A 20438-nucleotide genomic window follows, 5' to 3' on the forward strand; every position below is an offset into this window, starting at 1 on the left:
GCATCCGGACAGGGTGTCCGGACGCACCCTCCGATGGTTTTGTTAGCCGTGGTCAGAGAGAGATATAAATCAGTTGGCCTTTTACTAGGTATCAGGAGATTACCAGGGGATCCCGTCCTCTTCGTGCGAAGGTTCATATATAGTGCCAGGAGTACTGTTCCTCTCATTAATGGTGAGGAGATATTTTATGTTTGTCATGATGACACTTGGAGGCAGCATGGTCATCGCCACCCTACTGACGGCTGTCAGAAACCGTGGTAGGTGACGCTGCTGTCAGAGATCGTGGGAGGTGATCATGTTGAATGATCATGGGAAGTAACTTGTTGTCACCTCAACTCGTCCTTTCACTCTGCAGGTGATGGGACGTGGGTCATGGATGGTTGTTGTGATAGCGTGTAAGACTCGCTATACTTTAATTGATGATCCGGACGATTATACCCGGATGGAACATACTGATTATCCGAATGGATTATGGAGCGGATGTATTATGAAGGTTGTCCGGATGTCTATGCTCTGCCAGCGTCGTTTGCTCTTCCTTGGATAGGAGAAGTTGAAACGTCATTTGCCTTTCCTTGAGGCGGTTCGGATAGGAGAACTGCATTATGCGTATCCTTAGGGGAATCCGGATAATGATGGTCCGACTGATAACACGTGACACGTGTCACTGTGAGATGCGTGCCACGTGTTTCCCAGAGGGAGGGGTCCCTACAATTATAACAATAATATATCTTTTAATTTAATTATAAATATTTGTTAACCTTTAAATTGAATTTTACGGCTTTTGTGAGCCTTAACCCCATAATCGATTTTATTCGTAGTGTAATCCTCTCTTATTTTAGATTGAAGATTCCTCAAACTCCATTGATTCAAACTCTCAAATCTTTGATTCAATTATCAAATTCACCATTTTTTTTATAATTATATTTTAATAAGATTTTAGAACTCATCTGGGTCATACGAATCCCCACGTGGCAATGATATGTACAATTAACAGGTTGTTAAAAAGCAAAGATACCATTACAATTGTAATAAACTCAAACCCATTAAAACCCTTAAAATTTATGTCGTGGCAAAATTATTTTTCACCTCCTAATTAATGATAAAAATATTAGTAATTATATATATATTGATACTTCGATTTTAGGTATATATAGGATATATCAAAAATATTTTGACACAAAATATTCGATGGATTAAAAATTAATCAAAACTCATAAAAATATAAGAAAAAACTCTTAAAAATTAAATTATAAGTAATATAAATATTTTAAATTAAATTAGAAATATAATAAATACTTTAAATTTGTTTTATTGAATAAATTAATACATACATAATATAATTTATAATATTTAACAATAACGTTAATAAGTTAAAAACATATTTTATATATATTTATCTAATTTGGATATATTCAATTATATAAAATAAATGATAATACACGTATAATTATTTTTTTATTAAAATATTGATAATTTTATTTATTAATTTATATTTATTTTGCAGGTAGTTATTATACAAAAGATATAATAATTAAAATTAATTTATTTATAATAATTTGATTCTAATTAATTTATTATATTTATATACACAAAAAGACATGTATTAATTTATAAACTTATAATTTTTAATATATATATAAGTATTAAGAAATTTATCTTTTGGGATACCATATATAATAATTTTAATGTTATATAATAAATATATATATCAATACAATAATAAATACATAAATTTACTGGGTGGCATGGCCTTCCCTTTCAAATGTAAATTTAATTTAATTTAAACTTAATTTTCCTTAAAACCGGAGACTGTGACCTGGGCGCTTGTTAAACTTGAGACGCATTGAAGTGTTGGTGGGAGACTCTGACCTGGGCGCACGTGAAGTGCTGGCTTGATGGCAGATTGTGACCTGGGGCCCACAAGGCTGACGGCGGGAGGTCATAGGCCCACAAACCAATTTTGGGCGATATTTTCGGAAAAATCGTCTATTTATCACCGATATTTAGGCGAAAACAAGAACATTTATCTCCATATACAGATATATCGGATATTTTTTACGATTTTTATTGATTTTTCTGCTTTCCGATCCATATATTTTCCGATTTTTATTGATTTTTCTGCTTTCTGATATATTTTCCATCAATTCTTTACAATACATAATTGATGAAAATATCGCGATATTTTCTTCCATACCAATCATAGCAGATATGAATGAAGAGATGGGGGCTGTAGCTTTCCCATTCTACACTTTTCCTGCTAAAAACTATTTTGTTGGTTAGCTGCCTTGACGTTACACAGAGAGAGATTAGCGGCCCTGACATTACACACACACAGACACCCCTGACGTTACAGAGACAGAGATTCTTCTTGGGAAACGGAGAATGAGAGACATTCTTAGAGGGGAAGAAAGAGGGTGGCCGACTGCCCGCCTTTTATAGAGGCCGAAATTGCCGGTATTTCGGAGAATCGGAAATAAACAATCCCTGACATTTCGGAATTCCGGGCGATCATTGCCAAAAACGTAATCAGCGAGATTTGGAAAAGGATGACCGAAACGCGGACACGATGTCTTGACGCGTTATGGGGTCATCCGTCACCTTCTTTAAACGTAGTCCACATAATTAGACTCACCTCTCCATGCAAAGCAAGGCAGAGGGATCCATCCCTATAAATAAAGTGCCCATGTTGAGGTTGGTCAAATCAAAATATGGTATTCCTCTACGTTCATCACAAATTCTTTTCTACATCCCAATACATCAAATGTCAAGATAATTGCCAAAAAAACATAATATTTGCCCAACTCCAACTACCCGGATTTGTTATAATCTCTCATGTCATACTCCACTCGCCCCATGACCTAAATATCGGTTATTCCTAAAAGAAGCATGAAGGCATACCGAATATATCTTGTCTGGTCAAATATAGCTTTAAAACGACTTCACATGGTTATATAAAATTAAAAATTTATATTCTATTTTATATGGGATATCAAAAAATATTTTAAGAACGTATTTGTTTAATTTCAAGAAAGTATTAAATAAAATAAATAAACATCTACTATCGAAGATCGAGTATCAATTACTGATATTGTTTACTTTAAGTTTAATAAGCTTAAAAACATGTCTGAATATATACATATATATTAAAGAAAATTTTCTATATAGTATTGGAAATTAACTTCTCATCTATCTAATATGGATGTTAGAGAGAGTCTTGAGAATACATTTCTAAGTAATTTAATTTTAATAAATTTTATTTTTCTTTGTTTAATTTCAGGAAAGTAATAAATAAAATAAATTAATGTTAAAAAAATTATTTTTTCATATTTTATTTATTATCAAAAATATAAATGAAAATAAAATATAATTATAATTAGTTAGTGATATGGATATATTTTTCTATTTTTTCAATTTTAAAATGGGAAATAATAGTAATTTGCATATAGAATACAAGAATTATTGCATAAAAATTGTGGACTCATTTTGGCTTGTTTGGCAACTATTTTCAAGAATAATTTTATGTTTTTTAAAATAAAAAAATTGAAAAACACGTATGATAATCAAAAACTGTTTTTTTTTTCTTATTTTCTATTAGTTGTTTTCAAATATTTTTTAGAGTTGTTTTAAAGAATAATTATACAAACATATATAATGATTAAAAATAAAGTTATGGATATAAAAATTATTTTTAAAACATATTTAAAAATAAGTTAAAAAAAAATTTAGGGCCTGTTTGGTTGCTGTTTTTGAAAACTGTTCTGGAAAACAGTTTTTGAGAACAATTTTTAAGAACAGTTTTTGGTGTTTTTAAAAAAAAAATTGTGTTTGGGAACTGAATTTTGAAAAACAGTTTTTGTTCTCAAAAACAAAAAAACATGTTTGGTTGAGTTAATAAAAAAAAAAATTAGAACAAATATAACAAAAAATACGTTTGAAAGATGTTTTTTTTTTCTAATTAATAAAATATTTTTTTCAAGTAATTTTATATTATAAATTTATAAATAATTTTTAGATATATAGTTCATTTAAATTAAAAAAATTATTTATTTTATTAATTTAAAAATAAAAATATTTTTTTATTTAATTTTTAACTTTATTAAAAATTATAGCATATTTTATTAAGTTGAGATAAAATTATTCTCATGATTTGTTAATTTTTTTTTTATCCCTTCTAATTCTAAAATTCAAAATGCCAACTCTTTCTTCACTGACTTCTCTCATCGGGCATCAAGAAGCCCTTTTCTGAAGTTGCCCTCCAACCGAGAGAATCCCTAAAAGGCCCTATTTTCCTCTGCCACTCTCAATCCTCGCAGGTACTAATCTAATCATGTTATTATTATTATTATTTTTTTTGCAACCCCCGTTTGATTCCCAAGAAAATCCATCCCCCATTCGATTTCCGGGAAAATTCATCCTCGTTTGATTTCCGAGAAAATCCAAGCAAAAACCCTGCAACCCGTTTGATTCCCAAGAAAATCCATCCCCCATTCGATTTCCGGGAAAATTCATCCTCGTTTGATTTTCGAGAAAATCCAAGCAAAAACCCTGCAACCCCCGTTTGATTCCCAAGAAAACCCATCCCCCATTCGATTTCCGGGAAAATTCATCCTCGTTTGATTTCCGAGAAAATCCAAGCAAAAACCTTAAGGAAAACCAAAAATCCCTGCGTTTTCTGGATCCGTTTTAGGGGTCTCTTTGCTATTGTGCGATTGGATTTAAATTTCACGAACCTTGAATCAAAACTGAGAAACAAGAAGAGGCGAGTCACTGTGCTGGAAAAGAGATGAAAACGGGAAGAAAAAAAAAACACGGGAAACAGATTGTTTTTTTGGTTTAATTTTGTTTTGTGAACAGTAAAAAAACGGGGAAAACAAGATTTTGTTGTTCTCTAAACAGTGTCATTTTGAGAACACGGGAAACAACAAAAACAAAAATCACTCTCTCAACCAAACGAGTTTTTAGTGTTTTTTATTTTCAAGAACAGAAAACAGTTCTTGAAAACACTAAACAAACAGGCCCTTAGGTTCCCAAACAAACTTTTGTTTTACAAAACATTAGATAACAATTTTCAAAAACCGTTATTAAAAACTATTTTTTCAGAACTGTTTTAAAAAATAATTACCAAACAAGACTTTTATGTTCAAAACAATTTTCAAAATTTTAAAATTGGACATAACAATTTTCTTTAATGTCCCAATTTTTTGAATAGTTATTAAAAATCAACATCTTTCTCGTTTGGTAACGGTTTTCCAAAAAACACTATAAGTAATTTTTTTAATATTTTAATAAGTGGTGATTTTTCAAATTTTTAAGCATGTGTTTGGTAGTAATTTTATTTTTAAGAAGTGTTTTTAATCTTTTTAATACTTAAAAGATAAGAATTTTCAAGTATTACAAATGTTAAAAATACTTCCTATAATCACTATCAAATGCGTTTTAAAAGTGTTTTCTAAAATTTGTTAAACACCTAATTTTTTTTTTCAAAAAATACTTTTTAGATTAAAAATGTTTTTTTGGAACCACTACTAAATGGATTCTAAGATTAAGTTTCACAGTGATTCTGAAAAGTATTTATAACATTTTTAATATTTGAAAAATAAATATTTTCAAATATTAAAAAGATTAAAAATACTTTTTAAAATTACTATCAAACAGAATATAAATCTTTACAATGTTAAAAATAATAATATATTTATAGTCGATAATTTAGAAAATTTATACATTTTTAGATTATTTAATCATGATATAAAAGATAAAAAAAAAAGTAAAATAGATGGAAAGAAACATATAAAAAATTATTAACTTTAAATCTACTTTTTATATCTTCTGCTCAGCCCTATTTCCCACAAATTTCAAGGGTTGGGCTAGTCCGATCCGACGTGGCCCACTCAAGGCTATTGATGGGTTGAGCAGACTTTTGGGCCAGGTCAGGCTTGGCCCATGCCCTACTGATCCAGTGGGCAAGCCCAAACCAAAAGAGATTCATCTGAGGTTTAAATTAGACTGGCACTTTCTAAAAATTTGTTAAATTTAATTATTGAAAAAATTACTTCAACATATCTCGTATCAAATGAAACTATGTTCAATTACCTTTATATTTAATAAAATAATTTTGAAATTTCATACTAATACTTAGGTTATGTTTGGTTCTCAAAAAATTTAAAGGAAAATACAAGGAAAAAAAAAATTAAGTCAATAAATAATTTTTATTTGTTATTTAAACCCATTTCAATTTTTTTTTAACTTATGAATATAAATATTAAATAATATGAAAATACTAAAATAAGAAAATCATTTCCTTTAACACTTCCCGAAAACTAAATATCAGTAAATCAAATTTAAAATACAAATTACAAAGAAACCTATAAGAGAAAATTAAAAATTAATTGGGAGAAATTCCAAAAGGATTTTACACATAAGAAAGTGATGCAATTAAAAAAAATAAAAAAAGGTTACTCTTTCATGAATCATGATTATGAAGTTTTAAAAAATAATTTGAAAATCTAAAAAATAAGTAAAAAAAATGTCACAGAATAACTCTATAAATCTGAAAATTTGCTCTAAATAAATAAAGCAACGGCAGTGGAGCAGTGTGGAGCGAAAACATGGTTGCAACTCGCATGATGAAGTCCCTCTGTCTGCAGTCACTGCCGCCCACCACCCTTCAAGAAATTGCTTCTAATCACCACAAGGGTCTCTCTCTCTCTCTCTCTCTCTCTATTTGGGTGCCTTCAAGGTCATCACTTTCATGCATTGGTTTTGTGTTTATCTGAATTTTATCAACTATTCCGCTGTTGGGTTTGTCTCAATTTGTATCCTTTGTGTAAGCATGGCTTCAATTTCTTTTATTTTCTGATTTAAATGTTCCTATTTTTGCATTAATCTGAATTTTATCAACTATCCTGCTGTTGGGTTTGTCTCAATTTGCATTCTACATGTGAACAAAGCTTCAATTTATTTTCTTTGTAGTTTTAGATGTTTCTGCAATAGGGGAAACCGGGAGGTGGTGAAAATGGGAACAGGGGGATTTTAGGAGAAGAATATGATTGTTCTACGAGAGTGTGATTGAATTCCAGTAAAGGAGTCTGCAAATATTCAGAATATGAAATCAATGTATTTCAATTGAGTAATCTATGGTGTGAGTATACATATATGCCTTGGATAGAATCACTTGAAAATGAGGATTCTGATAATAGGTATTCAAATTGTAGGATGGATAACCCTTTTTCTGTGTGTGTGGTTTCATCCTGAAATATATTTCTTATATGCTACTTCTGCATGTGATTTGAAACCCGATTTATGCATCCCATTTTTGTTATAATCGATGAACTAGAATGGTATAGATTGAATCCACTGTGCCAATTCTAAATAGTTTGGATTACCATATGAATGCTGTTGATTAATAAAAACAATGGTTGAAGAGTAATTGTTCATTTCTTCCTCAAATTATATTTCTTGGAAATTCAATTGACTCGTTGCCTTCTATATACGATTTTGTTTTCAATCCATGATTATGAATGGACTGATCGTGAATAATGGCTGCCATCTTCACAAATGAGAGTAAAAATTTGGATAACGGGCACTTGAAGAAATCATAAAACCGATCATGTGCCATCCACTGAGATGATAGCTCAAAAATTTTCTGATGACCCAAACACGCCATAGCAAAATGTGTTAATTTAATTAGCATAACTTTTTTTGGAGCATGTCAGTTTAGTCTATTTGTTTCTTCTAACTTAAACATGTAGTGTTAGTGGTCAAATATTTTTAAAATGAACCTGCTTGCTTCTTAATCCTTGTTTTCAATTTGGTAGGTCTTGCAAAGGTTGTCCTGAAAAAGGGGAAGACGCAACTTTTTAGGGATGGAAGTCCTATGGTTTATAGCGGGGCAGTTGATAGAATTATTGGGAGGCCACCACCCAGAACTGGAGATGTCGTGGTGGTAGCTGATGGAACAGAGAAACCAATAGGGTGGGGCTTATACAATTCAGTTTCTATGTTCTGTGTTAGGCTCATGCAACAAGAAGAGGAAGCAACAAGGTATTTGTCAAAATAAGGGCTTTCTTAGTTTTATCTGATATTTGAGACAGAGCTAGTTATGTTATAGTCTATATGGTGCAGAGACCCGTCTTGTGCATTGAACATGGAGAAACTGCTTGAAACAAGAATCGATGCAGCTATAGAACTACGTAGGAATTTGGGCCTTCCTTCTGCCAATACAAATGCATACCGTCTTGTGAATAGTGAAGGAGACAGGTATAGATTCTTGGATATTTAATACACTACATTTCTTAAGGATAACATTTCTCTATACGCTGGAGCTAGTTGATTTCTCTCTGGAACCTGAGAATTATTTATGTTCTTGTATTACTGTACAATTAATCATTATATGCACATGCATATGCGTGCACCCATGTACATACCGAGCTAGAAAGGTATCTAGAATTCCTGTTTTTTAATTTGTGTACAAACTTTTGGTTCAGCTCCTCTGTAAGTTGAGTATGAATGACTTTAAATAGTTTACTTATGCAGATTCGGGTTTTATAGCAATTAATTAAGTTTTTGAGTAAATCAGTGGTAATTATACTTGGGGTTATTTGTTTGAAATGTCAAATGCCAAGTCCTTGATGCCTCCCACATTGGGTAGTTGATGATCTGAACGTGCAGCATATGTTTCTGCATCTAAATATGGTGCTGTCCAACATCACATACCTGAAAAAAGGGAAAATATTACCAGAACATGTTGAATTTACAACAGCATCGTTCCAGACAATCATTCAGTAGATTTTTGTCAATTGGAAAAAAAAAAAAAAGAGGAACTAAATAATTTGTGGGTGCATGTTTGTGATAGGAATCATATGATGCAGGGCTCCAAATCCATTCCTTTACTTCAATATTTTTGTAGTGTATAAACTGAATTTTCTCTGAGAAAGCAAGTCCACTTAATTTTCAATTTTCTTCCTCAATACAGGTTGTCAGGACTAATTGTTGATGTCTTTGGAGATTTAGCTGTAATAGCATCATCTGCGGCTTGGGTTGAGAAGTACAAGCCTCAAGTAGAGGCTTGCATTAGTAGAATTGATGAAATTAATCATATAAACTGGAGGCAGTCTGTGGAAATGTTAAAAGAAGAAGGATTGGATTTAACAGATCTGAAGGGAATACATCTGCCTACTTCTCATCAGAGGGTAAAGGTAGGAAACCTCATGACATACTTAATATTTCTCATTTGAATAAGTTCAGAACTCTTAACTGAAATAATATTGGTTTTGTTGTTTCCATTACAAGAACTCCTTACTCTTTGGTTCTTTGAAAATTTGAGGGAAAATACAATCAAAACAAAACAGAGAGAAAAAATAACAAGAAAGAAAAAGTGAAGGAAAATGAAAACTAGACTTAAAGTTAATAAATTATTTTTACATGTTTCTTCAAACTCATTTCACTTATTTTTTTCTTTTCTAAATAATGATTAAATAATTTGAAAATATATACATTTCCAAGTAATTTTAATTATGTTTGATTTTCTTCATATTTTTCATGGTAAACCAAACATAAGAAAATCATTTTCCTCAGCATTTTTATATCTTTCCTTAGTACTTTCCATGAACCAAAAATAAGGTGAGAGAAGAAAGTGAAAGTCATCTGTTCAGAACCTATTTCTAGAGGGTAAAAAATCAAGTTCTATGAGAATGGTCCGGGTCATGCACCACCCAGTGCAAAAGATATTGAGTTTGTGAAGTCCTTACTCGCATTTTACAACCTTTTTGCTGAATAAATTCTGACTTTTTTGTTGCACTATTACATCAAAATACAAAACAACCGATTTATGGAAGATGTTTTGTGCTTTTACTGCATGTCTAAATCTGGTTTCTGTATAGTAATTTTATAATTGGGATGTAGATTGTGGCATGATGAAATTCTAAAAACCACTTCTCTTTGTCAGGGCTTGATTTGATTTATTTTGCTTTGTTTAATTTATTTACTTATAGTCTTTCTATGTTTGTGTCTGATTCATGTGATGAAAAGGTTCCGGTGGCAAGATTTCTGGAATAACACGAACTTTTTGATCAATCACTAGCTAAATCCATGTTTTCATATACTTAATATCTCTTTTTGGTGTTTCTTTGAAACCTTTCGAGGGCCTTTATTATTGTTTGCCCATGTACACCTGCTTGATATATTCAATTCCTGTATGCCAGGTTATTGAAAATGGGATTTCTTATGCAATCTCGCCAGAGGGCCAAAAGACAGGATTTTATGCTGATCAGCGTGAAAACCGTCATTTTATATCAACAATTTCAGAAGGTCAAAGAGTTCTTGACATGTGCTGCTATAGTGGTGGTTTTGCTCTGAATGCAGTATGTGGTGGTGCCGTAAATGTCACTGGTATAATTTATCACTGTGATTACTGGTTTGTTTTGTACAAACTCCAACACTTCTAAGATTGCAGGAGTGGCGGAGTTCATATAAGATTGTTCATTATCTTTTATTTTTTGTCAGGGGTTGATACGTCGATGCCTGCTCTGGAGCTTGCCAATGAAAATATCATTCTCAACAACTTGGATCCAGGGAAAATATCATTTTTGAGACGAGATGCCACCGAGTTTATGAAGGATGCTGTTGCTAGGAATGAATCATGGGATATAGTTATTCTGGATCCCCCTAAACTAGCACCTCGACGAAAGGTATTCTAACATGTAAATCCTATTCGGTAAGGGGTGAAAATTGTATTGGTTCCAACCTAGGCCTATCCAACCCAACCAGATTTAAGGTTAGTTTAGGCTTGGACTTTTTGGAATAGGGTTTGTTTTGGTTTGAAAAATTAGAGATGGACCCAAGTCCTGATTGACTTTGAGTTGATTCCTGATACGATATAGGAACCTATACCTATATATAACCATGATAAATGTTTATATACAAGAGTAAATGTTTTGTGAAACTTGTGGCTTAATTTGATATACTAAAACTTGTTAGGCCAAGATGACAAACTTGAGTTGTGTCGGTTTTGTTCTCAGGCTGAATATTTGTGTCAGTCCTGCTGTTAGATAAAGGGAATTTCCTTGGGGTTCCATAGGTTCATTTCTCAGGTTGATGCTTGGCATAGGTTTTCTTTACATTTGATAATAAACTCATCCAAACTTCTCTAAGTTGATTAGCATGATGAAAAAGAGAAAAGAACTTGGTTCAAGTTTCGCTCCATCATAAGAACAGACCCTCTTAGAGTACTTTCCCTTGTCTTGTCCTTCATTATGCCCCCTCTTATTTCTTATTCTACATTTATTTCTTGTCCTATTTTCTTTCTTCCTTATTGTTGTTATTCCACCATGACATTTTTTTGCTGTAGTTTCTTCTAAATGGATGACTAAAAAGACCACCTTAAAGGAGGTTGTAACCCAAGTACTCAGCAAGTATACAAGTTATGGCTTATGAAGTTAAAAAGCATACAAAATCTGCTTGTCTTTTCTGGGAATATCCTTGCTACTGCTGATTTCTGAAATAGATAATGTCCTCTCCTTGGAGTCTTCAATTACCCACGTGTACAGGGAGTGAGATTGGCCTCTTTAAGCTTAAATGTAGATAATGCCAACCCACAAGGGATCATCAACTCTAAATTCTTGGCCATTGGACGGTCTCTTCATCCCTTTTAGATTAACTTCCTAATTTGTTAGGATCCAGGCTCTCCTCCTAAACTGACTTGGTTGTTAAGATTGTTTTACATACAGCTATCCAGAAGAAGAAAGCTTTCTTTTTGGTGTCAAGAATCCCCAAATCTACCTGGAGACCTCATGATCCTCCTGGGGCTCAGCTTTGAAGAATAATTTGATTTAGAATTGACAATCTTTTGTTTGCTTTTCAGCTGATCTCATCTGTTCACTCTCCATGCCTTCCACTCTACAAATATTTAATCCAGAAAGGGTCTGTCTGGTCACCTAAAATCCCTACTGAGGCTCAATGTTTAGTAGTCCCACTGTCTCTGTCCATCCCAGCATCCCCTATAGCTGGCATCTGTTGGTTTATGTTAGGTCTATGAAGGATGGAGAAATTCTTGGGAGTCTAATATTTCTAAAATAAACAAGGTTAAAATAGATTTCTACCTCAGCAATGTTTATATCAAAGAAGTCCCATGCTTAGCTAATTGATCAGCTGTTTGATTAACCATTCTAGACATCCAATAGCCTTGCACACCTCCAAAAAGCTGCTGGAGGTCAGGGCTTCCACCACCTGCCTGACCCCTTCTTCTCTCCTATTAGCCTTGCACGCCTCTTCTTAACCCAGAAAAATCAGTCATGAGAATGCCTAGTCAAGGCTTCATGACTGATCCCCTAATAAAGAAAGGTAATGGGCTGAATCCCATGACGCCTATGTGGATCTTCACTCGTCATGGAGAGTCCTAGAATTTTTCTCCAAACAAATGATGTAACTTAGTAAATTGGCCTGTCAAAAGTAGTTCAGAAAAAAATCAAAGACAAATCTGGTAGAAGTTACAATTTGGTGGTAAGGATTCATCATAAAGGGAGGGATAAAGAGAGAATATCATCCATACAATTTTTAGGGAGATGAATGAAGTGGGTTTTCTGTTGTATGATTGTTATATACCTATCAAGTTAAAGTAGAATTCTCATGACATGGGTATAGGACCGACGAACATGTTTTGTAGCCAGTTTAGCTCACTAGAAATAGGAGCAAAGAAGAGAAGAAAAAAATCTCTTCATTTTCCCTGTGTGACCCGTCTCCCTGCAGAGCTTTTATCCTTGAACCAACCAATACTGTCACAACAAAAGTCACGTGATTGGGAGAAAACTTAAATTGAGGGATCGAGTGCAATAGTTATTGTCCTGGTTACAAATATGTTACAAGGCACTCAGGTTGGGCCCTTGTTTCTCCTCCCTCCCTTTCTCTACACTTCAGTTCATAACTGAAACTGGAAGAAAATTTGTTCTCCCATTTGTCTTCCCATGTTCATAACTGAAACAACTCAAAGGATTGGTGGGTGGTCCACAGACTACAGATCATCTTGTTTGTTTTGAATCGAGTTCTTTTCTATCAGCCTTTTGCTCTAATTTCTCTCTCTTGCTGCTACTTACTGGGTCAGTAACAAATCCAGGTTCTACAAAGCGCATCCGGCATGTACAGAAATCTAAACTCGTTAGCCATGCAATTGACGAGGAGAGGCGGTCTTCTCATGACTTGTTCTTGCTCAGGAGCAATGACCCAAAGTGGAACATTCATGCGTATTCTTCAGGCAAGTATTTTTCTATCGCTAACTTCTATCCAGCATATCCTTGCAGGAACATAACTTGAGTTTGTTGAAATGGATTAGCCACCCTGAGAATTTTCATATGCAATGATCTCCATAAGTTAAAGAATCCATTGTTAGAAAAAGAAACTCTGGTTTGCTTCCTTTGTTTCCTGGTCTTTGTGTTGTTTCTGTCACAGCTCTTCCAGAAAGCAGTGAAGTAGAATACTAGACAACCATCATGTTAGGAACATCTCTTCCTTGTTCTTGCTAATGTGTTAAGAGTGAGGTTTATCATTCGGTTTTCTGGAACTGTATTTTTGATAGAAACTATGTATTACCATGAATCACTTAAACTGATATTGCATTTTAAGGCAAAAGAACAACAAAATGAAATGCATTCTTATAAGCAATTTTCACCCCTGTTTAGGATCATTTTTACCCTGCATTATTGATTCAGTCTGCTTTTTCTTTTTCGGGTATAGGGAGCTGCATCAATGGCTGGAAGGAAAATCACCCTTCTACGGCAGGCAGGAGCAGCTTGTGACCATCCTATTGATCCATCCTACCCAGAAGGGGCATACCTTTCCAACATTCTTTTTAGGGTACTCTGAAACTTGTCATCATGAATGAATATGAATATGAATATGAAAACAAACACAAGTTTTGATACAGACATTGAAGAAAAATGGGAAGCCATTAGAGTTTATGATAATAACCAGTTCTTGTATTGAATTCTATTACTGAAATTATACATCAACATTGCAGTGGTCTTGTTCTTGCAAAAAAGAATTCAGAATCGAATGCATGAAAACCGTACCAAACTGAGGTATATGCACTCTCTTTTTGAAAATCTTAATACACATAAGATTACATTCACCAATGTGACGGAAATACTCAAGCCAAGCCCTATAAACAGGTTCAGTGAATTTGTTTAGTGCCCTCCTGGGTTTCTGTTCCATGACAAGTAAGAAGGATCTCCAAGCCGCCTGTTGAGAAAGAAAGAAAGAAAGACATTATTAGTTTCATTGAATACCCAGATATCTATTCCCTGCATTTGGTAGTTTTTGTTTGTGTACCCCCCTAAATTTCTAGAGAATGTTTTATTCAACCTCACTCGCTGTTCAGGCAATCCTACATGCAACTAAATTTTCTATATCAGCCTAGTATAAACCGTGGGTCCAAAAGCTTAAAACTTTTAAGTCAATTTGTTAAGAGCCTCTCATCCTAAGCATAAGAACCTCTAAAGGCATGCAAAGCCCTTTCAACTCAGTTCCACTCATCTGAAAGTTAAACATTCTTTCATGGATCGCAAATCTTAACAAGGTCTCAGAAAAGTTGGTAACTCAACAAGTTTCATTCAATACCCATACATCTATTCCTTGTGTTATGTAGTTTTAGTTTTCGTACTCCCCTAAATTAGCTTGCATTCAACCTTACCCACTGTTCGGGTAGTAAGGCAGCTTCAAAGTAAGAAGGCAATCCTACATAAGACTAAATTTTCTATGTTAACCTAACATACATCGTGTGTCCTTTTCCTAACCGGTTAAGCTTTTTAGGTCAATTGGTTTAAGTCTCTCCTCCTAAGGATAAGAACCTCTAGACATAAAGCAAAAGCCTTTCAGTTCAGTTTCAGTCATCCCAAAGTTCAACATTCTTATCTTACACATGCTGTTTGCCCATTAAGAGAAAATCTTAAATCCAACTACTACAATTCTGGGAGTTGAAAGTTACCAAACTTGCAACTTGTTTCCACATGCTGGCCAAACATCTATGAGGAACAACATTATCAAATGGGATACCTCAGGTTGTAATATGAAGGTCTCTTGTTGATAGACACTTAAAAAATCAAATGGTGAAAACAATTTAAATAAATGCAAGTTAAGGAAAATTTACCTTGGCTTAACAAGATATACAACAGTGAAAGCCATAGCCAAAAAAATGCATATTCCCCCGACGGTGAGATAAGCAATGCCAAGAAAGTCATTCTTCCCACCAAGCCAGCTAGTGGTAGAAAGCACAAGCTTTTTCTTGCCGTTAAAACTGTATGTATTGTAATTGTTTTCTAATGACACCTGTATGGTATCATTGATTTGAAGATCCACCTCTATCTTCCCATACAACTTCCTGAAAGTTGGAAGAGCTGCAGTTCGCATCCAAACAATAAGGTCCTCCTGCTCACTCAACTGTTACAGAAAACATATTATACTATATTAACACCTGCCTTGATGGAAAACCTTCAAGATGATTCTAGAGGCCATTAAAACGATTTCTAACCATCAACAAGAACAAATCTAGAGGTCATTAAAATGATACCAACATGTTTATCACAATGAAAAAAGCAATGGTAAAATATATAATTTTCTTGCATGTGGTTACATATGTAATTCCAGTCTGTAAGCACTGCCAGACACGTTAAAGGGACTATTTTAGAATACAAATATTTTGTATTTTAGAACATCAACACACTAGGTTGTGATTCTTTCTGCTTTTTAAAAGACCTATGAAACAAGAAATTATAAATCAATAAAAAATCATTAGGAAAAGAAAGAAGATTCTAAGAGGTGTTTCCATAACCATCCTGCAGAGTCTATACCTTATTGATTCGGATAAATGGATACATTATATAGGAATATAGTGCTAGATAATTATGGAAATATTTCCTTATCTTTATAAAGCATAATTAAGTATTATTTACATGACCAAACCTCAACTGCTAAGCACAGAAAAGATCATAGTTTGGAACTTGCCCCTAGACTAGTGTTCTTCCAAGAGAAGTGGTGAAAGACTTACTGGTATGGATTCATTCAGAGTTGCACCACCTATGAGAGTACCATTCTGAAAATTTTTAGGGTACACATCTTTGCCAAATTTGTGTTCCCTATCACTCTTCCAGGAGATACCCTTCTTGTTCAATGACAATTGCTCATTGTTGCGAGAGAAGTTGTAAGTATCATTGAATAAACTCCAAGCTATGAGACCGCAAGGCACAATTACTGCCCCATTTGCATAATCTTCAGGTTTACAATCACTTGTTTCATTCGCACTGTTGCCACTTCTCAACTGCTCATCATTTCGGCTCTTCACATACCTAAATTGCAGAAGGTGATTGTTACACTTGCAGCAAATCAATCACTACATATGAAAACATTTGATTTTATTTGAATTTTTGACAGCTAGCCTCCATGTATTTTGCAAGTGAATTCAAAGAAAAGCAACATATCAGAAAATGGAATTAAGGAAAAGCAGCATATCAAGCATGTTGTATGAGCCATAAATCGTTATGATCAGGGTGTAAGCACAGTTTGCAAAATATGCAACATATATAGTGTGTTAAGACATCCTCACATCCTGCACTGACATCCCAGATCAATATCATGGAAAATCAGCTTCCTTCATTTTGGGAAATTGTAGAATTCATTCTCAAAAAAATAACCACCTAAATGTGTTGCAACTACCAAGACAAAAGGAGTTCAGTAAAAACCTGGATCTGCAGATAGACCAGGCAATGGAAAAATTTAACAAAAAAATGGAGAGTTAGGATGCAGTTGGGCTGTTTGGGCAAACACATGTACCATTATGATGAAAATGGTAGAATACTGTTATTGCTAAAGCAATCTAAGACATGAAATAAGCTCATGACCAGCCCCAGCCTACTTATGGAAAATGAATTCTTGCAAAGAACAATGGATATATCAATACAGAGTAGCTTTTAGTGAGAAAAAATCAGAAAATGCAATGATCTGAGCACAGGCCACCATCTTCAAAGATCTAGCTGATCTTTTTTCTGTAGATGATCCTCTTATTTTATGATCGCTAGATGTACTAAATATGTAGATTGATTGATAAAGAGAATAATCTAAATTGATTGATAAAAAGAATCACATTTATTCCAGTAGTGATTACCTTATATTTTAATTAAGGACTTAACATAGGTAGGTGACTATACCTGCGATGATTCTGGTAGAAGTTGTCGAGCTGATAATATACATAGATAGGCTGTTTCATTTTCTTTGGTACCTGATTATGAAAACAAAAAAAGAAGATAAATTCATCCAATCTAAAAGTCAGCAATTGTGTTATCTCACATGGTGCAATAAATAAGCAGAAGGCACAGGAGGAATAGATCCATCTAATAACAATGATAATAACTGATAATATATCATTGATAAGAAAACTTACTGTAAGCGTTCTGTTGCAAGGTTTATTTCCAGGCTTTTGTATGTAGTTGACCTTATCATTTCTGAATTCCTCTGGTATGCAGTCAGTCTCATACCGATCAACAATTTCAACTACCTATGGCAAGCAACAGAATACACAGTCAAATTCATAGAATTCAACATGAAAATGAGAGTTTTTGAGTCAATGTCATGCATACATCTCGGGAAGCAAACAAGGCAGCAACTCCAATGGGAATGAAAATAATGCCAACTAGCATGAATGCTGAAATCACCTGCACAGGGGAAGAGAGATTGCATGAGATGGTTTCTTTTCCCATTTATGATGACAAAATCACACAAGTGTTATAAATATGCAGAAAAGAAGAAAGCTTACCCATCGTGGTGTGAGAATTGGCTTGCAGGCTGGAAGTTCCTGTTGAGTAAACCTTGAATCTGAAGGGGAAATAGAAAAGGACCGATTTAATTCATTATATAATGTTTCAGAAACTTCGTAAACCCACTGCCAAAATGAATACAATGGACAAAGAAGGCTGCCTTTTATATATGAAAAGAAAAGGTAATCATCACTGAATCAAAAACTGCATACACAAATGATTAGAACACTGAATTGCAGCTGTATCAGTCTATAAACTGATTCTTTTGCACCCAATTGTAAATGGAACCATCACATTGTATGTCTAACCTCGATAATTCAATCATTCTTAAAGATCCGTGACGAACTTTTAACCTAGAGAGTTTCATTTTTCTTATGTTTGACAGGCTTAATGTAATTGACACAACCAATCTCATAAAATTTTCCATGTAATGCCCAGAACCATTATTGCTAAGTGCCTAAATAACATAGAATAAGTATATCTCTTATCATACTGATATCCCTCATGAACCAGGCTATGTTTCAATTACAATAGTTAAACAATTTGACATAAATTCTAAGAATAAAGTAGCCTGGCCTGATGAAGATTATACTTTTAATACAAAAAACAAAAATAGTTTTTCTTCCGTTTATCAAGACGATCTTTCCAACAAAATATCTGGGAGGAAAAAAAGCATGTTGATCAAATCAAAGACCACTTAATTAAGAGAGATCAAAGAAAAACCCAAATAAATTTGGATCAGAACAGACAATCATGAATACAACAACGAGAAAAAAAGGACCATCTATTTTCCAAAAAAAAAAGAATTAGCATCGGCAAATAAAATCAATAGTTGAGAAATTCGTCAGAAAAAAAAACTAATTAATCTAGTCACAAAGATAAAAAATCTAGACACAACAGCGGTGAATACACAGAGAAAAATAACAGAACACACAAACAATATGAACAAAACTCCAACTGGAAAAAGTGAATTGGACCCAAAACCCACAAATTTGCATATGGGTGTTTGTGCATTGGGGCCCATAAACCACGAATTCGTATATGGGTACTCATAAACTCGACACAGAACCCCTAAAAGATCACAAATTTTGAATTTTGCATAGAAATTTACACTTGGGTCGCTTCGAATTCCTTCTGGGAGCTGAAGAATCAGCCGATCCGGCGGCTCCGGAACTGGACGACGGTACGTTCGAACTCATCAGAAAGCTTCTTTTTTCTATCGTTTATTTTTTTTCCTACCAAACAAGAGACAAGGCTAAGGACCTCAGAAAGAGAGAAGAGAAGAGAATCAAGATAGAAACGATGATGAAGGCGTGTGTGATCATATAAAGTATGAAAACTGAAGCCTTGGGATTTCAGAGAAAATTCTTGTAGCTGTCCTTTGACTTTGAAAAGGAAAGAGGTGTATTCTCTCTCTAAGGGCGGCCAAGACAACTTCTCCCTCTAGAAGGTGGAGAGAAAGTCTAGAGAGAGAAAGTTCGAGAAAACGAGAGAAAATTGAAAGTCAAAACCCCAATTCAGAGGGAAACAACAACACGGTTTAGGCTGGGTTTGGTGACTTAGGTATTTCATTAAGAACGTTTACTCTTTGCTTCTCTCCTCGAAACGCTGCGTTTTGGGTTCCTCCGTTTATTGAAACTCTGCGTTTTGAGTTTCTCCGTTTCTTTGACTCATTCTCTCTGTCTCTCATTTTTTCAAAATGCCATATCTATACGCATTATACAAGTATAAGACTAATAATAATCAAATATAAGGCGTAAAAACAAAATCAAACTAACAAACAATACCCAAAATGCTTTTGACAAACAATGGCCAAATTCTTATTTGATTATTATTTTCAATACAATTTTCAAAAGTATGGATTTATGATAAAAAAAAGTTTCATTTTTGTTTATATTTGAATATCATTTTTTTTAATCTTTATTCAATGATTCTTACTGCCCAAGGAGAAGATGTAAAATTAAGAGAATAAATGGTTCTTATTGAGATTATTTTTTTCATATCTTGTCCATTGCAATCACCTTATTTTATAAAGGCTACTAAATAGGAATAGAAACCAAATAAAATAAAAACTAATCCTAAGTGTACGTTATTCCCTAAACTAAATAGAAACTAATCTTAAGGATCATTTATTCTCTAAACTAATCAAGTCGCAACATCCTCTTCCCCGTCAAAAGAAGTTTTATCCTCAAGGTCGAGACTCTCAAAACTTTTGTTGAATTTTGTAAACATCTTCTCATGTTGTGTCTTCCAAAAACAAATTGGCCCGATGTATGAGTTATTGAACAACTGTCATATTGTTCCTCTTTAACTATATTTTCCTCATTCCCATTGTATGGATAAAATTCGAATTGTAAATGCTTGAGACCTAACTAACTTGGGGGGACCTATAGCTGCACCTTCCAACATGAATTTCTTTCCATTGATAATAAATTTCATTCTCAAATTCTTGAAATCCCATAATATGGATCCCAATTTAGCTAACCATTGAATTCTCAATACCATATTGCACCCACCCAAAGATAGGAGCCTCAAATTTGCCTAAAATCCCTTCCTTCGCATGTTCCATGTCAATTGTCTACAACTTGCATCACCAGTAATTCTAATTCCATCTGTCATTGCCACCTTCTTAGGGTTGGTAGTTTG

The 20438-nt window shown here is 33.7% G+C and overlaps 2 protein-coding genes across 2 annotated transcripts; one reads left to right on the forward strand and one right to left on the reverse strand.

Annotated features, from left to right (window-relative positions):
• Positions 1-6576: 6576 nt before the first annotated feature.
• Positions 6577-13967, forward strand: LOC100262230 (uncharacterized). The gene is made up of 8 exons (XM_059735154.1): positions 6577-6693; positions 7815-8040; positions 8122-8256; positions 8972-9194; positions 10200-10386; positions 10501-10685; positions 13106-13247; positions 13727-13967. The coding sequence occupies exons 1-8, from the start codon at positions 6606-6608 to the stop codon at positions 13849-13851; spliced, it is 1311 nt and encodes a 436-aa protein (XP_059591137.1). The 5' UTR covers positions 6577-6605; the 3' UTR covers positions 13852-13967.
• LOC100267404 (ALA-interacting subunit 3) lies at positions 13943-19343 on the reverse strand. Its single transcript, XM_002265208.5, has 8 exons — positions 18904-19343; positions 17792-17850; positions 17616-17690; positions 17420-17533; positions 17187-17257; positions 16031-16328; positions 15134-15423; positions 13943-14226 (listed from the first exon to the last, which is right to left on the reverse strand). Exons 1-8 carry the CDS (start codon positions 18989-18991, stop codon positions 14172-14174), a joined length of 1050 nt encoding a protein of 349 aa, XP_002265244.1. The 5' UTR covers positions 18992-19343; the 3' UTR covers positions 13943-14171.
• Positions 19344-20438: the final 1095 nt, after the last annotated feature.

Source organism: Vitis vinifera, chromosome 19, assembly GCF_030704535.1.
Source record: "Vitis vinifera cultivar Pinot Noir 40024 chromosome 19, ASM3070453v1".
In the NCBI taxonomy this organism is placed as follows: domain Eukaryota; kingdom Viridiplantae; phylum Streptophyta; class Magnoliopsida; order Vitales; family Vitaceae; genus Vitis; species Vitis vinifera.